Source organism: Sinohyriopsis cumingii, chromosome 2 (genome assembly GCF_028554795.1).
Source record: "Sinohyriopsis cumingii isolate HCF-2022 chromosome 2, ASM2855479v2, whole genome shotgun sequence".
Taxonomy (NCBI): domain Eukaryota; kingdom Metazoa; phylum Mollusca; class Bivalvia; order Unionida; family Unionidae; genus Sinohyriopsis; species Sinohyriopsis cumingii.
In genome coordinates, this window is record NC_142962.1 from 138429978 (window position 1) to 138451236 (window position 21259).

The 21259-nt window shown below is 37.8% G+C and overlaps 1 protein-coding gene across 1 annotated transcript; it reads right to left on the reverse strand.

Annotated features, from left to right (window-relative positions):
* Positions 1-239: 239 nt before the first annotated feature.
* Positions 240-6567, reverse strand: LOC149805920 (uncharacterized). Its single transcript, XM_089950698.1, has 2 exons — positions 6410-6567; positions 240-714 (listed from the first exon to the last, which is right to left on the reverse strand). The coding sequence occupies exons 1-2, from the start codon at positions 6472-6474 to the stop codon at positions 285-287; spliced, it is 495 nt and encodes a 164-aa protein (XP_089806824.1). The 5' UTR covers positions 6475-6567; the 3' UTR covers positions 240-284.
* Between the last annotated feature and the right edge of the window lie 14692 nt (positions 6568-21259).

A 21259-nucleotide genomic window follows, 5' to 3' on the forward strand; every position in this document is an offset into this window, starting at 1 on the left:
TCCCAAATATCAGAGAATGTCCCTGATCAATGTGAAAACTTTAAAAGAACAATGTTCATCATGATTATGATGCTAATATAGTACTTACACTAATATAATTACAACTGCTGGAATGATTTGTTCAATAATAAAAAATACAATTTTCATTTACTTATATCACCTTTTCAATGTGATTATGTGGACCTTGCAATATAATGATTATTAATGTAAGCCTAGACACAACCAAAAAGAGAAGTCTGTAAAATGTACTTCTTTTATTATGTAAACATCTTCACTGTTTTCATTTAGCCTGACACTGCACGTCTGCAAACAAAATAATGATTTCCAATTTGTTGCTTGTTGTAAGCTTCGTAGTAATGATTGGTGCTTGTAGCCGAACAAGGATCTCTTGCACAATAGTCTGTGGCGCAAGTTGTTGGATCAGGTTTTCTTCCGCAAAGAGCATCGCCTGCAGCTTGTATAGCATGTTGGTATTCAATGGTGTTGTGGGCTTTAGCATATTCCCATGCTGTATTATGCTGCGCAACATCTAGTGTGTTGTACTGGTGGTGAGTGCCATATGTTTGGTGAACAACAGAACTCACGGTATTAGGGTACCCAGGGTGAGCCACGCGATTAACCACGGAGTATGCTACAGCAAGTTGTCCCTCGGCGGGCTCGCCTCTCGCTTCGCCAAACACAATTCGAGCCACAAGTTGTGTATTTGCATCCGTGCTGCAAAAAATCAATATTCAAAAGTCTGCAATATCATCAATGCACTTTCACACATTAGTGCCATTGTGAATAATACTAACATATTTTCCAAGCAAATATGACAGTATAACGCAGTACTTTACTATTACAGCATATCAACGAAACCTTCACATGTGACAGTTCCTATAGATTGCCGACCAATACTATAGCTGGCAAAGATGTGAGACATCGCATGATTTACAGTGACACTGGTAGCTTTTCGGACTTTGAGACCCAATGTTCATCGCCCATTCGACTGTCGCTGTATAGCATATACAAATTCCTTCATAAAATAACATTAGAAACAGTTTTGATGAAAATTTCATTATACACTAAAACTGAACATTAATTCGCATGAGGTAGGTGTCGATATTAAAACTGAACACAAATTCACATGAGGTAGGTGTCGATATTGAAACTGAACACAAATTCACATGAGGTAGGTGTCGATATTAAAACTGAATACAAATTCACATGAGGTAAGTGTCGATATTAAAACTGAACACAAATTCACATGAGGTAGGTGTCGATATTAAAACTGAACACAAATTCACATGAGGTAGGTGTCAACATAAAAAACTTTTCTTTTATTTGATGTGCTATGATATTGGCGAAGCCTGGTTATCTCAACTCTTGTGATAGGTCAGTTAGTCGACAAACCAAAACGTTTGTTATTGTGTAGTGTGGGATACAGAATTATAAGTGAAACCATTGTGCAATCACATTTTATGCTATTTATCGAAGTAAACGCCATGCGAGAGCTGATGCGAGGGTGATGGGCATTCTGTTATAAACACAATTTACTCTAAAATATTCCGATCAATCAAAAGACTGCATTGACCATGCTAATGTACATTTCATTGCTCATGGTTATATTCACGTACGCTGTAACTGTTTTATAAATGTGTACACTTGAACAAATATTTCGTATAAGAATCACAATAGTAAAGACCAGTTATTTAGAGTAGAACTGCATGCAGATTATTATTATTTTTTTCGATTTCTTTAAAATTATGAAAACAATGTTGCATTCTTTGCTCAACGTCAGTCACCGTAATGGATCGTTTCCAAACTCAGTGATATGGCCTAATAATCATGGTTTGAATTCATGTTAAACGCTAAATGAACTTGTTTTAATTGCAGATAATGTTTAGACGCTATTATTATATGCTAGAAATGCAGATAATGTTTAGACAGTATTTGCTAGAGTTGCTGATAATGTTTAGACGCTAATGGTAACTGATAAAATGCAGGTAATGTTTATACGCTAACAATAGATGCTACCAATCAGTTAATGTCAAGAAGCTAAGGGTCGCTCCTAAAATACATTTAATGTCTAGAAGCTAAGGGTAGCTGCTAAAATACAGTTAATGTCTAGAAACTAATGGTAGATGCTAAAATACAGTTAATGTCTAGACGCTAAGGGCAGCTGCTAAAATACAGTTAATGTCTAGAAGCTAAGGGTATATGCTAAAATACAGTTAATGTCTAGAAGCTAAGTGTATATGCTAAAATACAGTCAATGTCTAGAAGCTACGGGTCGCTGCTAAAATGCAGTTAATGTCTAGAAGCTAAGGGTAGCTACTAAAATACAGTTAATGTCTAGAATCTACGGGTCGCTGCTAAAATGCAGTTAATGTCTAGAAGCTAAGGGTAGCTGCTAATATACAGTTAATGTCTAGAAGCTAAAGGTATATGCTAAAATACAGTCAATGTCTAGACGCTAAGGGCAGATACTAAAATACAGGTAATGTCTAGAAGCTAAGGGTATATGCTAAAATACAGTTAATGTCTAGAAGCTAAGGGTCGCTGCTAAAATACAGTTAATGTCTAGAAGCTAAGGATAGCTGCTAAAATAGAGTTACTGTCTAGACGCTAATGGTAGATGCTAAAATACAGTTAATGTGTAGACGCTAAGGGAAGCTGCTAAAATACAGTTAATGTCTGGAAGCTACGGGTAGATGCTAAAATACAGTTAATGTCTAGAAGCCAAGGGTAGCTGCTAATATACAGTTAATGTCTAGAAGCTAAAGGTATATGCTAAAATACAATGTCTAGACGCTAAGGGCAGCTGCTAAAATACAGTTAATGTCTAGAAGCTAAGGGTCGCTGCTAAAATACAGATAACGTCTAGAAGCTAAGGATAGCTGCTAAAATACAGTTACTGTCTAGACGCTAATGGTAGATGCTAAAATACAGTTAATGTGTAGACGCTAAGGGAAGCTGCTAAAATACAGTTAATGTCTAGAAGCTAAGGGTATATGCTAAAATACAGTTAATGTCTAGAAGCTAAGGGTTGCTGCTAAAATACAGTTAATGTCTAGAAGCTAAGGATAGCTGCTAAAATACAGTTACTGTCTAGACGCTAATGGTAGATGCTAAAATACAGTTAATGTGTAGACGCTAAGGGAAGCTGCTAAAATACAGTTAATGTCTGGAAGCTACGGGTAGATGCTAAAATACAGTTAATGTCTAGAAGCCAAGGGTAGCTGCTAATATACAGTTAATGTCTAGAAGCTAAAGGTATATGCTAAAATACAACGTCTAGAAGCTAAGGGCAGCTGCTAAAATACAGTTAATGTCTAGAAGCTAAGGGTATATGCTAAAATACAGTTAATGTCTAGAAGGTAAGGGTCGCTGCTAAAATACAGTTAATGTCTAGAAACTAAGGGTAGATGCTAAAATACAGTTAATGTCTAGAAGCTAAGGATAGCTTCTAAAATACAGTTACTGTCTAGACTCTAATGGTAGATGCTAAAATACAGTTAATGTGTAGACGCTAAGGGAAGCTGCTAAAATACAGTTAATGTCTGGAAGCTAAGGGTAGATGCTAAAATACAGTCAATGTCTAGAAGCTACGGGTCGCTGCTAAAATACAGTTAATTTCTAGAAGCTAAGGGTAGCGGCTAAAATACAGTTAAAGTCTAGAAGCTACGCGTCGCTGCTAAATTGCAGTTAATGTCTAGAAGCCAAGGGTAGCTGCTAATATACAGTTAATATCTAGAAGCTAAAGGTATATGCTAAAATACAGTTAATGTCTAGACGCTAAGGGCAGCTGCTAAAATGCAGTTAATGTCTAGAAGCTAAGGGTATATGCTAAAATACAGTTAATGTCTAAAAGCTAAGGGTATATGCTAAAATACAGTCAATGTCTAGAAGCTACGGGTCTCTCCTAAAATGCACTTAATGTCTAGAAGCTAAGGATAGCTACTAAAATACAGTTAATGTCTAGAATCTACGGGTCGCTGCTAAAATGCAGTTAATGTCTAGAAGCTAAGGGTAGCTGCTAATATACAGTTAATGTCTAGAAGCTAAAGGTATATGCTAAAATACAGTCAATGTCTAGACGCTAAGGGCAGCTGCTAAAATACAGGTAATATCTAGAAGCTAAGGGTATATGCTAAAATACAGTTAATGTCTAGAAACTAAGGATAGTTGCTAAAATACAGTTAATGTCTAGAAGCTAAGGATAGCTGCTAAAATACAGTTACTGTCTAGACGCTAATGGTAGATGCTAAAATACAGTTAATGTGTAGACGCTAAGGGAAGCTGCTAAAATACAGTTAATGTCTGGAAGCTACGGGTAGATGCTAAAATACAGTTAATGTCTAGAAGCCAAGGGTAGCTGCTAATATACAGTTAATGTCTAGAAGCTAAAGGTATATGCTAAAATACAGTCAATGTCTAGACGCTAAGGGCAGCTGCTAAAATACGGTTAATGTCTAGAATCTAAGTGTCGCTGCTAAAATACAGATAACGTCTAGAAGCTAAGGGCAGCTGCTAAAATGCAGTTAATGTCTACAAGCTAAGGGTATATGCTAAAATACAGTTAATGTCTAGAAGCTAAGGGTCGCTGCTAAAATACAGTTAATGTCTAGAAGCTAAGGGTAGTTCCTAAAATACAGTTAATGTCTAGAAGCTAAGGGTAGTTCCTAAAATACAGTTAATGTCTAGAAGCTAAGGCTAGCTGCTAAAATACAGTTAATGTCTAGACGCTATGGGCAGCTGCTAAAATACAGTTAATGTCTATAAGCTAAGGGCAGCTGCTAAAATACAGTTAATGTCTAGAAACTAAGGGTAGCTGCTAAAATAAAGTTAATGTCTAGAAGCTACGGATCGCTGTTAAAATACAGTTAATGTCTAGAAGCTAAGGGAAGATGCTAAAATACAGGTATAGTTGTTAAGAATACAGTATTATGAAGTTTATGCAAATTAAATCCGAAAAAATTATATTCAAGTCCAAAGAATGAAAAGTTTTATATAAACTTCAGAACCAGAAATATATACTGGTCCGCCAAATATCTTGACTTTATCAAAATGGCGTTGTCCAGAACTCTAAAGAATAAATCAGTATAGTTCCAGAATAATATTATAGTAAAAGAAATGAGAACGTTTTATTTCCACAGCCCAAGGAAATATTTTTCCTCTTAAATAATAGCTAAGTACAAAACAAAATACGTCTTCAGACTTGATGTTACAACACTTTTGCTTATGGGATAATATGCAATTAGCAAATGGAGTTTCTTTTTCTTTTGATAAAGTGGATTACTTGCTCCTATGTCTCTTAATGCAAGAAGCATGAAGGATGTATGCGCATGTATATTTAGATCATTTGTCATATATCCTTTCACTTCATTAAAATAAAGCATTATGTCAGCGAACATATGTCTTGTGTTTCGATTGTTTTTAATCGCTCGTTATCTTTCTTTTCTACATTCACCTTGTCGGCTTTTGTCTTTTCTATTAGTTGCTAAGAGACAAGAATGTTATAAGAATTTTTTTGGGGGGTGGGGTGAAATTACCTTTGTATGTACAGCGAAACATTATTAAACCTGCCCTTCTACAGCACGGAATACTCTACAGATTGGTCCCATATTTCAGTCCTAATGCTGATCGACCTCTGTAAACTTGCTACCTAAATACTTATAGACCAAACAAATGCTTGCGTTCCAACAGTGGCAAACATATGTAAACTTTACTATAATTTATTCTGATATAGCCCATATGAATTTGGACCTTTGCTGTCACACACACACACACACACACACACGTATTATACTGTAAATATCCAAGCGCATTTCACTGCCTAAAGTGCTGAGGTCGAACTGCACTTTCAATCAACACCTACCTTCACACATTGTCTAATGAAAACAGTGGATGCAATGTCAGTATGTTCATGGTTTTAAATATTAAAGGTTGATATTTCTAATATCAGTGTCTGGACTGGTAATAAAAAGATTTTAAGAAATAGCATTGAGATCCACGTATCAACGCTCTTTCAAAGGTAGAAAGCATGTAAAATCAAAATGAAAATATCGAATCCTGGAAAAGCATAACTATTAAAATTTGACGGCTTTATGTGCGCAATATATTTCACAAAAATGTGCTTCATCCAAGCTTTGCTATTTCCTAATTTTAAGAAATAAATTCAATCACTGAACTAAATAACATGTGAGCATTGCTGAACAGATTGTTACGCCATTAGGTATCACACAGTAAAATTAAATTGTACGTTGTTAGAGAGATAGAGAGCGGATTCAACATTAACATTTGATAATGTCTTCGCAATGGTAAAACCCTTGCATATATGCATGTTTTGTGCTGTGATTATATACCAACCATGTCACAAGTTTGTATTTAATTTATTACTAATATCCTCGACCGAAAAATGCCTTACCATAAAGTAGCTGCCTTAGCACCAGCAAGGAGAGCCAGGAGGAAAAATACCGATACTGGCGACATCTTTGAACGCAAGATTTTCGATTGTCTCTCAGATTTGGAGTAAGAACTATCTGCTAATGTGATCAACTTATACCTGTGAAAGACGACTTTGAAGTCAATCCCTTGTGAGTTCTGACAGATGTTCTCCTTACTTTACCATGTAAGACAAAAAAGGTGCATCGATAATGAACATTAAACATGATTTTTCATACCTACTTGCGTTTCAACGTATCGTAAAGTTTAGATTCACCACACTAGGTATGGCAACACAACTTGTTTGCTATAGAAATAAATAATGACTTGGTTTATATGCTTCACAATCATGCAGTAGGTACCGACATATATACATATACAGTGCCCGAAAGCAGCCTGACTAAAATGGCTTAAACTAAGACAATTTTTCACTCACTAACACGCAGTCGTAGGTACAAAGTAGGTTTACTCTAAGATCAATGCTATTTTGTATATATATATAAGACATTAAAAACTTTAAGTACAAAGTATGGTTAGTCAAAAACTGTATTTTACATATTACGAGAAGAAACCAAGAAGATGAAAATTATTTTGGAATATAAACTTTTTCACCTGATTATATGCACAACGTAATAAACAATTAGGGTAAATCTCTGTCATGCCTAGCAAATGGATAAATATTGACCATAGACTGCAGATACCAATATGTGATTAATTCAGATAAAATTGTTGGGCATTCATTTTTTGTTTGATGCTGTGTTGCTTTTTTTCGAGAGAAGAAATGAAGTAGTGCCTGCTGTTCGTTGTTGTTGTTGTGTTGTTGTTGTGGGGTTTAACGCCATTTTTCAGCACGATAGGCTATACATGGCGGCCAGTATTAATGGTGGAGGAAGAACCCGGAAAACCCCGGAAAGAACCACCGACCCACGAGAAGATACTGGCAGGCTTTCTCACATGCCCACATTGGCTGAATCTTAGACTCGAACCGCCGCAGACAGAGGTGAGATGGCAGTGATCCGTAACGAAGAGCGCTTTAGTCCACTCGGCCACTCGGGGCCCCCCTGCTGTTCGTAATCATGATCTTGTTTTCATTTTTTATTATCTTTATTAAAACGTTGAAATGACTAAACGTACTCTAAAGTGAGCTTTCAGTTACAAAACAAGTACTCTTGTTAAGACTCTATGGTCTTAAACTATGAAACAGGAAGACGTGAAAACATCACGTTTAGCAATATTCAACTTAAAATTTTTCTATAATACAAAGCGAAACAGTATTGTGAATAAAGTCATTAACAGTATTGTGAATAAAATCCTAAATAATCCTAAATGTTCTATCACTGTCCAAATTTATAGAATGTTCCGAATGAATTACAATAATTGTGAATGTACTGTTGTAACTGTAGTCTTGAATGTGCTGATGTACAACTAGTCTCGAATGTGATGATGCACTCAAATTCCTGATTGTGCTGATTTACCAATGCTCTTGATGTGACACAATGATATAATCCAGAACGTCTGTGAACAAATTTACAACAATCTCAAAGTAGTAGTTTAGTCCAAATAGTTCATAAGTACTTTGTAATTCCAATGCAAAATTTAAATAAGTGCTTCATCTCGAATTACATCTGAACACAGAGAAAATCTCTGACCATAGGTTCCCAAAAACTCATATGAAACGGAAGAATTATTTACAAAAAGTTTTATAAACAAACTCACCTGACCTATGATGCAACAAAATGTTCTTGAAAGAAATGAAATGGAAAAAATCACTAATTTGCAAAACAGGTCAGACCTTGATCTTAAAGTTTAGTAAAGATCTTGTTTACCACTTATCATCATGACAAAAATCAGGCAGATATTAGATGACAATATGTCAAAACTCTGCATCCAGTCACGGACATAGGTCTAAAACACATTATCAGTTAAAAAATGCTGAACACTGTACAGAAGAAGCTACCCAACTGGGTAGTTCTTAGTTCATCGTCACAAAAGAAATTAATGTATCTGCGCCAGACAGAGTTGTTGCATCATGTTGGTCTTCTCTTCCAAATTCAAATTCAACATACATATATATTCTATAAGGAAGCTTTGCTGTTTTCTTATTTTAAGAAGTAATGTTCAATTATAAACTAAGTAACCTTTGACCATTTACTATTTTTATTTTACTTTCATTTGCATACCTAATAATTTCTCTGTGTGAAAATAAATACAACAATGAGCACAGGACGTCATTACAATGAGGAGATTCTAAGAAACGAACAGACAAACAGACAGACATACAAATAAAGAAGCAAAACAAAGAGACGACAAAAATACTTTCTTTTTTAGTATACTACTATTCAATAGTTCATCCCTGTATTTGAAAGAAATACATATAAATAAATTATTTCATTTAGGACTTCAGACAATAAAGTATAGCAATATACTGCAATATCTTGATCATCCAAATTATAAATGACAGTACTCTACACGCTTGTTTGCAATAAACTTCAAGATCATATATCTCAATTGTGATGGCGTCTGTACACTGTCCAGATTTCGCAAACATACAACAAGGTCGGCGGTGCATTGACTTAGTAGACCTTACGTATTGTTTGTAGTCAGACACCGTGGCACTCCCACATATTTGCACGTTGTCTGTCAAAAGTCATAACTGCCTTAGGAATTCTGACACTGGTTTCGTGATCGATGTTTACTACACGTGACAGTGTGCTGCCGAGATATGGACTATCACTAGACGTACCAAGAAGGTTTAGCCATTTACTGTGTTGGTAGGCTCTATGTAAGGCTTTATTAATGCAAGTCTTATTGATACCGATCATGATACCACAACTGTTACAAGCTGAGGAAAAATGAACCATTCTGTGTTTCATGTCGGTCTCAGATTTGCTATTCAGCAAACAGTCGCTAGCAAATAAGATACGTCCAGTCACGTGCATCTTGCCAGTGAGGGTGTAAGTCACAAGCTACACACATACCTTCGTAAACATCTTTAGTGCCTAAAAGTTGACGAATCTTTTTTTCCCGTAGAGGTCGAGAAGTATAGAGATGAAAGCGCAAGGCTTTTAACAGAATGAGTCTCTCGTATACATTTAAAGGTACCACCTTCATAGTTCTGGTGTTACCTCACAGTACAGATCGTAAAGAGTCCACAAGGAATTGGCTGGTAAACGAAATCCCAGAAAGGAAGTCACTAAGACACACCACCCGACGACCCCAATTCAACTGACACAGTTCTCGTAATAAGTGTTGACAATCCGCCACCGTCTGAATACTGTCATTGATTTCCTCTAACGGCAACTGTATTATCACAACTGATGAAGGTCGTGGCATGGTAGCCAGTTTTTATACCATCTTTTGTTAAAGGTAATAATGTACTTTCTGAACAGAAGCGGTTTTATTTAAGTACTGTACCAGTTTGTTTTAGTCAATAGATCACATGCCACACGTCGCTCAGAAGTTTCCTCTTGAACCAAGATTTCTTCGTGTAAAAGATTTTTGTTATCCTCTAACTCTTCCTTCGGAATTTGGTGTAGTATGGCTAGCTTGTTAGACGTAGGATGAGTAGCAATCAAAGTATTCTGGTCCTCGTCCAGTTGAATGTCTGACCATTGGAAGGTTTTCAGAATGAATCAGTCCTCTGATACCATTCCAGTACCAGTGGTTCAAATATCGGTGACGTAACGGACGAGATTGTTCTTTGCATTGGACTTGTATTTTGACCAACTCTCGGTAAATGCTTTCTCTCAACACCACAGGCAAACCACCAATGTTCTCTTGTAAAGTATCCATCAAGAGTTTACTAAGGTCGTCCCACTAAAGGTAGGTAGTGACAGTGCGGAGACCATCGAGCATGTTCTAGGTAAGCTGAATATTTCTGCTCCCACTTATGTAGTGACACGCAGCAACTGAAGCACTTGACGTTTTCACCTTCACCCAAGTAGATAAATCCGGCTCGGGTTAGTTCTTCGGGGGTAGGTCCTCCCAGATATTTAGGCCACTTTCCTTGGAAGGTTTGGAATCGACTTTCAAAGTCGCAGTATTCAGGCAAACGCACAGGGAACGAATATTAATCTTTCACAGGGTCATTTTGATGAGGTTACGGTTAAACCCGCAGTAGTTTGCTAAGACGTGGATGACATCCATAGGGTGGTAGCTGCATGGCTTCACCTGGAGAATGACAGACAGTGAAAACCAGTAAAATGATAAGGTGGCACCGCTTTCGCATCGTCAGATTTGACGCACACAGCATCACTTTCCATGGTATATATTGTAGTAGTAGTCATAGTAAAGTTCGCATGATGTGGTACGGAATTGCTGAGGTCACAGCGTACGGCATACCTGCCATCGTAATGCACATCATCACTCTCCACTTAAGAATCAACGAACTTGGATGGTGTCTGTTTTTCTCGCTTGGTGTTGGTAGTCACAACGAAATATCAGTCTTGGATATTTTCCTTTTTATACTCGCCGTAATGAAATATTGAGCGTGCAAATCTTTCCTTTCTTATGTCTAGTTTTGGAATTCTTCCTTTTTTTTCGTGGACAACGGTACTATATTTTCTAAGGTACCGTTATAAATGTACCGCAATATGATTGGAAAGGCCATAGAAAGGTAAGGACAGTGCGGAGACCATCGAATATGTTCCAGAATAGCTGAATCTTTATAGACACATCGATCCATTCGCAACTTCAGACCACAACTGGAACACTGTACTTCGTATCCCAATCCAGTCTCAGGTACCAAGTAGACAAATCCTGTTCTAGCTGAAACATTCGAAGTATGTTAACCTTCCCTGGCACAATCACAATAGTCAGTGAAGAATACAGGAAAATTGTATCGTTTGAACTTGGAGTTTGCAGTGGGTCTCTCACTCGATTCTTGCTGTGTTGAAGTCACCCTTCTTGTTGGTGGCTATAGTCTTGCATCAATTTTTTTTTATAACGGCATGTCCGTAACGTAAATTGAAGTGATTGAGAATCAGCACTCGCTTGTGGTACACGATTTGATACAGTTTTTCCGAAGGTCGGCTGACGAGTAGGTTTGTGCCCAAACGTACAATCTTGTGAGGTTCGTAGGTGGTAATATTTAAAATGTTGATCTTCTCCAGACTCCAAGATTTTTTTAATTACCCCAATCTTCACAAAGTTCACCTTTCCTTGTTGATCCCGGTATTCGTAGCCGTAATTTTTGGGACCGCCATTAGCAAAACTTAGAATCGCGTCGACGGGGTACTCGATCGTCCAGGCTCATAAACTGTCTTCGATGTCAGGGTGACGTTGACCCAGGTGATCGAAGTAGATGTAACTGTCTTTGTCAAAATACAACACACTATCTCTTAACTGGTGTAACGCTTCGTACAATTTAAGAGAGCATGGGCTGTTACGAAGGCCGCAATGATGACATTTCCAAATTCGTCAGCCTGTACAAACTCCAGTTCTTCGTAATTGACCAGGATCAAGTCTTCAGGAAGGACGTTCACGTGTTTCATGTATTTTATTTTGTCGTGAATCTTCTGGAAGTAACGGGAAGATTCTGTCAAATGCTCCAAATCGGGTAAACACGGTCGTTGTACCATTTTCCCCAACAAGCAATTCAACATCACTTTGGCAAACGATCGCCTTCCTTCGTTTTTTTCAATGTGGTCTAAAGGGATGCCCTCCTGCTCAAAGTATTTCTCTTTGAATTTCTCTTGGTTATCGGGAGTGTTGCACCAGGAAGGATAGCCGCTACAATATTGTTTCAGTTTCAAAAAGGCATACACGTAGTCTGCGAAAATGCCTTTCTAAGTCTCGTCATCCTTGTGGTACTGTTATGTCTTAGAAAAGTGGTGAGTTGCGTACATTTCTAACAATTGGTATCCCAGATCCAGAGCTTTCCACATTTCCACGATGATCCATGTTCCCGTCTTCCTGGGTGTGATGACAAGATTGGTCTTGGTTGCACGTTTAGGCACAAGTGCGACACGAAGGAACCATCAGTTTTCCTTGGCAATGGTGAGGTAAAACTGGGTGGTTCAAGTCTGTGGGAGGCATGACTTTACATTTAATCAATCCTTTGTATTGCCGAATGTTGTCCACGTCGATGTGTTCCGTTAGCAATTGTGGGGGCCATGAGGAAAACTGACAATGTTTGCACACGTATGGATACAGCGATCACATGTCCATGTATTTGATTTCTTCTCCTTTCTCTTCGTCGGCGGGGTACAGCAAACAGCTGCCATTCGTTCGTCCTCCATACAAACTGTACCGTGGGTTCAGAGGGTCCACCAGCTTGTAACTTTCCACGATGCCTGTGAACTCGGGATCGGTTTTCAAACGGTGATTTACTCGTGTTCCCACATGTCCACGACTTGGTATCCTTGCTGTTCTAACTTCAAGTGCCGTTGACAAGTGGCCTAATTGAAATCTTCTATGGTACGTTGCAAAAACGGACTTTTAGTGTCACGTTGAGGGTAACAGGTCATACATCCGTGAAATAAGCATCCGTTTAACTCGTGCACGATCTTGGGGTTTGCTAAGTCTCAGCCATCCACCGAATACGTTCCGATTGTATTTTAGTCTCCTCCGTTTCGGAAATGTTGAATCCATTTGGTGAACTTTGGCCTGGTGTAGACTCTCTGGGCCTGGATTCTAGTTCATTCATGTCATCTTCAAAATCACTGGCATGAATCTGAGCCAAAACTTCAGCTACTGTGCGAGGCAATATGGCACGTTTCTGCCTCTTACATTCTTCTCCTTCTCCTTTCTCGACCAAATGATGCGATTGTTTCATCTTGATAGCAAAAGTTAAATGACTACATTTGAAACTTCATGGTCCCCTTTATCAATGTAAGGCCAGAGTCTTCCCCTTATAAAGGGTCAGTGTTTTCCTTCCAAGTATTCATTTCACTCTCAATCCTACCAGAAAGATGAAAGAGCCAACATAGATATAACTTATGATTAGAGCTTTGCGAGGTGTCGTACGAAGGTTTTCTAAGAAAAACCGACGGACTAATCCCCCTTCTTTCGTGATAAAAGGCATATCTGTAAGAATAAATGGCATTGGTTTTTCTAATGTCCACAAGGTCAAAAATCAAGATAAGCATCAAAATAGACAAAGGTCAAGATATATGTTATCATTGTCAAGAGAAAGGACATTATTCTTCTTACTGCCCTAAGAAACAACAGGAGCAAGAGATGAGAGGGGTTCAGAACAGGAAAACAGGTACTCTCCAAAAAGGAAGAACCCAAACACGTCAAGAAAGAGAATAAAAGATTCTGTCTCTGTCTAAAATCATCGATGTGTGGTAAAAAGGAGAATGCGGAGAAGGTGCTCTTCTGGAAGTAGGACCGTGTTTGCTTTGATAGATACTGTTGTGCCATCACTTGTCGTCTCCACGACCGGTGCACCCCAACTCATAGTCTTCTTAGTTTCCGTCATGTTCTAACAATGTCGCATTGATTCATTGCGCACAGATGCTAGCACATCTATATAGGGAATGTGACGTCACATGTTGCTCTCTTCGGACTGGAAGACAGACTCCGCACTCTGACTAAATTTTGTAACGCGTGTTTGGATTGGTTAAAGAGCTCAGTCCGTTTCGATCCGCTCTTCCACTCTAAATAACCCCAGTTCACTTCATTCCCTTCACCTGTTCTCGTCACAAGATGTTGACTAATGTAGCATCGTCTACCATCCTATCGTCGATGCTGTTAAACCCGGACTATCCCATGCATGTCAAATCATCATGGACAATTACCCAAATGACTGATTTAGTACTTTGGAAACGAAGGATATATGTGTAAAGACAAGACTGTCTAAAGAGAGTCTTAATCTACGGACCAGCGGTCAGACTCAGTTTGAAGAAGAGAAGAAGATCCGTGCGATGTCCTCTGTGTTAACTGAATAGTGTTGTTAACAAACAAAAATAAAACAAAGGCCCTGTTCAGGGCCCCTCCATTGACTCGAAAAGTTTAACGTTCTTGCCTAAAAAATGTAGTCGCTGTTTTGTGTAATAGATTTATGTTCATAAATCTTTGTTTGTGATATTTCTGTCACTGTCTATAAAGTTATATGTCCCGCCCCGTCAGGCGTTATATAAAGTTACATATCCGGCCCCGCCAAGCGTTATAGCTTTTCCCCCCGCTGTCTCTGTTTCGCAGATTGAGGTCAGCCACATACAACATTGTTGCCAGTATCCATGACTTCACCCTGCTCCATTCCTATTGTCCCTATACAAACCCAACCTATGTTCAACTTTGCCTTGTCCCTATACAGGCCCAACCTTTTGTCTGTATATTCATTGTCTGTATGAATTTTGTCCGTCAACGTACCCAGGGGGGTCTTGTAATGGTAATTCCGATTGTCCGTAAAGTGCCCCCATATACTAGTCATGTGTTGAGGTGTCTAGGTTAGGAAGAGACTTCACTACAAAATATTGATTGCCCATCAGCAGGGGATTGTTCTTGGCAATGAAAGTAGGGGCCATAATGAGTGATATTGAGCATTGCCCACAGAAATGTAAATAGTTCGGGAATATCGAAAAAATATGTTCTTTGCTGATCGTGCCTGCTGTAATCAGCAAAAGTAGAAAACTTCTATTATAAAAGAGAAGAAACAATGATCCTCATGAGAGCAGTTCAAACTTTACTTTATTCAACCATGTTTGAACATGCAATATTCCACTTTAGGCATAGAGCCAACGCCTTCAGCCGTGACAAATCAAAATTCGCAGAAGATCTGAAAGTTCTTTGTGTTGTCTTAAATCCTCTCTTCTGTGATGGTGCAACACGACTGGGCTGTGGAACGATAACCTTTAATCGTTTTGGGACCAAGCTTCTACATCTGGAAGAGCCACGGTAGAAATTTAATTATTTAGGATATGTATGCTTTCAGCGGAGGAATATGTCTTTGCGCCACCACTGTGAATTTTTTTATCCACTTCCACTCAAAGTAGTGGGTGTGCTAGCCCAGGCCATTATCTTCACCATTTGGCGAGAAAACTCTTTGTTCTTGATGGATTGTTAGATGTGATCCAGACATGCAGGCTTTACATGTCTGGGTTCAGATGAACTGCTATTGAACAATCGAGATTGGACCTGCAAGGGATCACCTGCCATAAGCTAAGTGAGGTTTCCTCATTTGCTGATATACCTCTTATAACTGGAGCTTAATATTGCTTATTCTAATGGGCAATGGTTTGGTTTCCATTGGGGCAGAAGTATAATTGGTAGTTTGATGAGTAGGATATCGATAGCAATTATCGGGCTGAGATACAACTCCATGCAAGAAATGAAGGCATATGGTACACGATTTTCAATGCACATTCCTGAGGAAGCCATACGCTGATCAGATTCGTTTTAAACTGCATACTCAAGTAGAAGAAATGCTGCCCTGATATAATATTAGAATTGTCATTGTTGACCAGGAGTCCAAGTCTGAGGAGTGTAACAATGGATTTTATGTCTTGATTTAAAATACAACTCATCTGGTATTTTTAAGGTATATAGATGTCACGGACATTGACATGCTCCTGAAATGAGACCCTACTCTGTCCATATTTATTTTGAAGACCCTTGTCTGATGCAGACCAAAGGAGAGTGCTCTGAAATAATATAATGTATCCACGAAGTCGAACCGAAGGATCTTACTGGAAGACCTTAAATTGAGATATGTAGTTTAGCATCTTGCAGATTGATTCTGATAGGATAGCAAAGTCTCCCCTCTGAACAATATTCCAAACCCACCTTGATGTTTATATCTTGGTCCCTGTATGAAACAATATAAAGGAACTTAGGTCTATGACAAGAAAAAGAGTACCGTTAGCTTTCGGCACCAAGAACAGTCCTGAGTAAAATTCAAATGATTCTGTGTTGTGAACAGTCCCTACTGCCCTTTTCTGGAGATGATTATTTATTTCTCGCTGCAGGACTTCTGCCATGAACGGATCTTTCGAAACGTCTGAAGTTGACGAGAACCCGGACCATGGAGGAGGGACGTTAAATGTTATAGGAAGGCCCCATGAAACGACTTACTGGGTCCATGACATGGCTAATTCTTTTCAGCTTGAGTGCTAAGAAACTGAGTCTTCCCACCACCAAAATATTTGACAAGGGTGGCGTGAGAATGGAGACATTTCGTTCTAAAAGTAGGCTACCATCAAGAGATACCGGGGCGAAAACAAACCTCTTCCATCCGACTTTTGTCCACATTTTTTTGTCGAGAACTGTGGTCTTCTACATGTAAAGGGTCTGCAGGACTGCTTCTCTGTCTGATGTGTCCTAGCTGTGTCCTTTGTATTCCTGTGATCTCTCCTCTGAAAATTCTCCTGGGTCTATGAGCTGTGCCTGATGTACATTTATTTATTTGATGACTTGCATCCGTAGTTCATCCACATAGCAATTAAAGAGGACGTTGGAAGAAAACAGATGTGATCTAAGCACGGCTTTGTGGTGCTCTTTTAAAAAGGTGGAAGTGAAGTAAAAACATCATCTCCTTTTCCGAATTCTAAATGTAACTGGTGTCAAAGCATCGGCCAGCGTGCGCTCTGGCTCTGTTCAGTACTGGCGCCATGTATGAGTCCCACGCATTCTGGTGAGTTTCACGGTGAAGTGAAGATAAGCTGCCTGTTGGGGAAAGAATCGCCATAGATATTAGATCCAACATGGAGAATACAGAAAAGACATTTCGGACCAATTGTTGTATGTCAATGAAATGCTTCCGATCCATCCTTATTGTAGAGGGCTTCGACATTCTCAGGCATGTAATGTCTACCGCTGCTGAAACTTCTGCATTAAACAGTAGTATCTCTGTTCTATACAATACTCTAATGGAATTGGTCGCTGTGAAAAGAAATGTATATTGATACTAGGGACCGCTCCTACGGCCTAGTGATTAGAGCGTCCGCCTCGGATGCAGGAGGTCGTGGGTTCGATTCCCGTCAAAGTCATACCAAAGACTTATAAAGATCGTACCAACCGCTGCCTCGCTATGCACTCAGCATTAAGAGGTTAGTGTTAGGACTGGTCGGTCTGGTGACAGGAAAATGTGACTGGGTGTGACATCATGCTATATGTCTGCGGCATCATGCCCCAATGCTAGACATCACTATAAACTGATATTATGACTGAAAAATTGCTAAAGCTAGATTAAAAATCCAAATAACACACACACACACACACACACACACACACACACACACTGATGCTAGGATCATGTAATTACCTCTCTCAACAATGAATCGACCAGTTATGAATGCGATTTGGTCTTTCTTGATTAAAATATCAACGAATGCTACAATTCTAGATCAGGCTGCTGACGAAGCGGAGGAGGTGAACCCAGGTAGTAACAAGCAAAAAAACTTCTTTGGTAGTTGGGTAGAAGTTATATACTCCCCTCTTTGGTTTAAGGGGAATTAACTCTGGGGCATAAGGGACATTGAACATGGACCACAGTCTGGGCATTTAACATGGGGAAGCAGTCTGGAGCATACGTGGATTTTTGTTTAAACATAGGAATTACTTGTTCTTCAGGCGCTATTTGATTATACACTATCCATAATAAACTTACCTGTGTGTATCCTAAGCAAACAAGCGTGCAACGTCATTTAGAACTTATGAAGGTGGACGAACAATAGTTTTCTACAGAGAACAAGTGACCTTCACGACTTAAAGGTTTATAATTTATATTGCACACTATACAAAAGTCAATACACATTGTTGAATAATCGTAGCGATCCTTGCAGGTAATTTACAAAGCGAAGACTAAGATGAATAATTTAAGACCAAGTTGTAATCATAAAACAGATAGAAAACTTCGTCACTGATTAAATGAGAAAAGAAATAGTTAGAAATATAAATGTATACTTCGCTGAGATGAGTAACTCTTCAGACTTGCTCTAGAGTTGAACACAAGCAACTTTTGACATTGGTTTTTTGAAGTCTCTGAAGAGAACGAGCAACTCTGTACGAGTGGAAGAAGCAATTGCGATACAGACGGAATTTGGCCAATTCCTATGTTTCATGGAAGATCACTCTGTGTGACTTCCATCCATGTGAGCATATACATGTTAGCATTCATAGCAAAAGAATTTAACTTTGAAGGGCTGGATTTAGAGCCAGGTGTCGCACTTCTAAGGTATGATGACTGGGTAATGTAAATGAAGAAGACATATCTGAATTTATTGCACGCTTGTGTAGGAATTACCACCGCAAATGAGCAAATCACGGAAATGTGTCAAAAACATCTAAACAGTAAAATGCTCTCAAAACTAATTGAAAACTATCTCACAACTGAAGGACTACTGGCTATGAGCCACTCTTTCTCCATGACAATATTCATCTAGTGTTCTCTGACCTGGCATTTCAGGATTTTCACAGGCATGAACAAATTTTAAAAGCTCCCTGAAAGAGTTCTGAGAATTGTCTTTAATGATTTCAACAAACATTACTCTAAACTCTTGAGCTTGGCAAATGGAATACCTCTCCGAATCCGAAGGATTATGACCATGTCACTTTAAATTGTCAAATTGTTAAGCGATACATTTCCAACATACTTAAATGATCTATCAGTTTTTTTCTTCAAAAATCCTCTTACTCTATGGGCATGTTAACACTTTGAAGATTCCAGTATAAGAGCATCCATTTATAGACTACAATCTCTTAGGTATCACTAGCAGTAGAATTTAAGTGGGTTTCTTAACCAAAAAAATTGATAACTATATTTCACAGCACACGGTCTCGTATAAATTTTAGATCATTCGTGATTGTCGGATTTCACGATGGATGCTCTGACAAAATTATTTTACACAGCCAATTGCCGAGATATTCTTAAAATTTCAGCTTTCTCTATGACAGAACTTTCATCATCCTGACGGAACAAGCACAGATTAATCTTACCATTAATGAGAGAGCCAGGTTCTAGATGCTTGACAAAATTTCCATGTGAGACTATTGATTTATCGACATAACATTTTTTAAATTCGTTATCGACTTTGATCTTAGTATGCTTTCTCTGTGATATTGGATTGTAAAGAGTATCAAAAGCATTAGAAAATGAGTCTGTAACCCAGGCAAGCTTACCAAAATAATTTTAACTTTCTGTGCGAACCAGAGAAAATTTTATCTTATTTCTGTTTTCGAAATGCGTGTTGTACTTTTCATTGTCAAGCATAATCGTCATAATCTTACCTTAGTAAAGAATTCTTTTCATCTTTAACGTAATATCTTCTACTGTCCTATCTTCCATAATTTTTCATATTACACACACAATTTCGCACGTGCGGCATAAGATGAACCGAACTATTTCGAAACCTTTGTACAATTTACATTAATCACCCTCGAGTATCGTTGTACACAAAAAACGAAACCCGAGTACATGTATTTAATAAATAAAAGAATTTATACAATTCTGTGACAATGGTCTTAAACTATGAAACAGAAAGAATTGAAAATATCCCGTTTAGCAAAATTCAACTAATATATATTTCCCTATAATACAAAGTGAAAATTCAAAAATCAGTTATAGTATTGGGAATGAAATCCTAAATAATCCTAAATGTTCTATCACAAGTCCAAATTATAGAATATTCCGAATGAATTCCAATAATAATGAATGTGGTAATGTACCAGTAGTCTTGAATGTGCTGATATACAAATAGTATCGAATGTGCTGATGTACTAATATTCCTGAATGTGCTGATTTATTTAATTCTCTTGATGGTTTACAATGATATAATCCAGTACGTCTATGAACGAATTCACAATAATCCCAAAGTAGTATTTTAGTCCAAACAGTCCATGAGAACTACGTAATTCCAATAAATAATGTAAACAAATGCATTATCTCAAATTATATCTGAACACGGATAAAATCTCGGACTATAGTTTCCCAAAGACTGATATGAAACAGGAATGAAGAATTATTTACAAAAACCGTTTTGATAACAAGCTCATACCTGACCTATAACAACATAACGTTCTTTTAAAAATTTGATTTCTAATGGGAAATAAAATCACTAATTTGTAAACAAGGTTAGACCTTGATCTTTACGTTTAGTAAACATCTTATAACCATGACACAAATCAGGTAGACATTACATGACAATATACAGATATGTCGAAACTCTGCAGTCAAGTCACGGATAAAGGTCAATAACACAATATAAATTAAAAATGCCAACACTCTCCAGAAGAAGCTACCTAAGTGGGTAGTTCTTAGTTCATCATCAAAAAATAATTTACTTCATCTGTGCCAGACATAGTTGTTGCGTCCTTTTCTTTTTCTCTTTCCAAATTCATAATTCGGCATACATAGATATTCTTTAAATAAGGAAGCTTTTCTAATTTTAAGAAATAATATTCAATTGCTGAAGTAACATGTGACTATTTACTAATCAAGCAACCTGACGAAGTACTTGAAAATGATATACTTACAAATTATAGTTACCGGGTTAACTTTATTTTACTTTAAGCTGCTTGCCTCTGTCTTCTAATATGGAAATGTGATAATATATAGAACAAGCATCACAGGACGTCATAACAATCAGCGAATTCTAAGAAGAAAAAAAACAGACTAACAGACAGACATACAAACAGAGAAACAAATAAAATACTTTCCTCTTTTAATATAACACTATTCAATTAATTAGTGCATCCCAGTATTTGAAATACATATGTACAAATTATTTAATTTAGGACTTTAGACAATAAAGTATTGCAATAAACTTCAATATCTTGACCACCTAAATTGTAAACTGCAGCACTATACATGTTTGTTTGCAATTAACTTCAAGATCAGATATCTCAACTGTAATTTCTTCAGCAGGGTGTGGATGCTTGGTGTGAGAACCTC

Bases quoted from the DNA above. Each gene is read 5' to 3' on its own strand.
- LOC149805920 (XM_089950698.1), bottom strand. From the start codon at position 6,474: ATGTCGCCAGTATCGGTATTTTTCCTCCTGGCTCTCCTTGCTGGTGCT. The intron at 715-6,409 runs GTAAGGCATTTT...GATTTTTTGCAG, and splicing joins GCTAAGGCAGCTACTTTATG to CACGGATGCAAATACACAAC.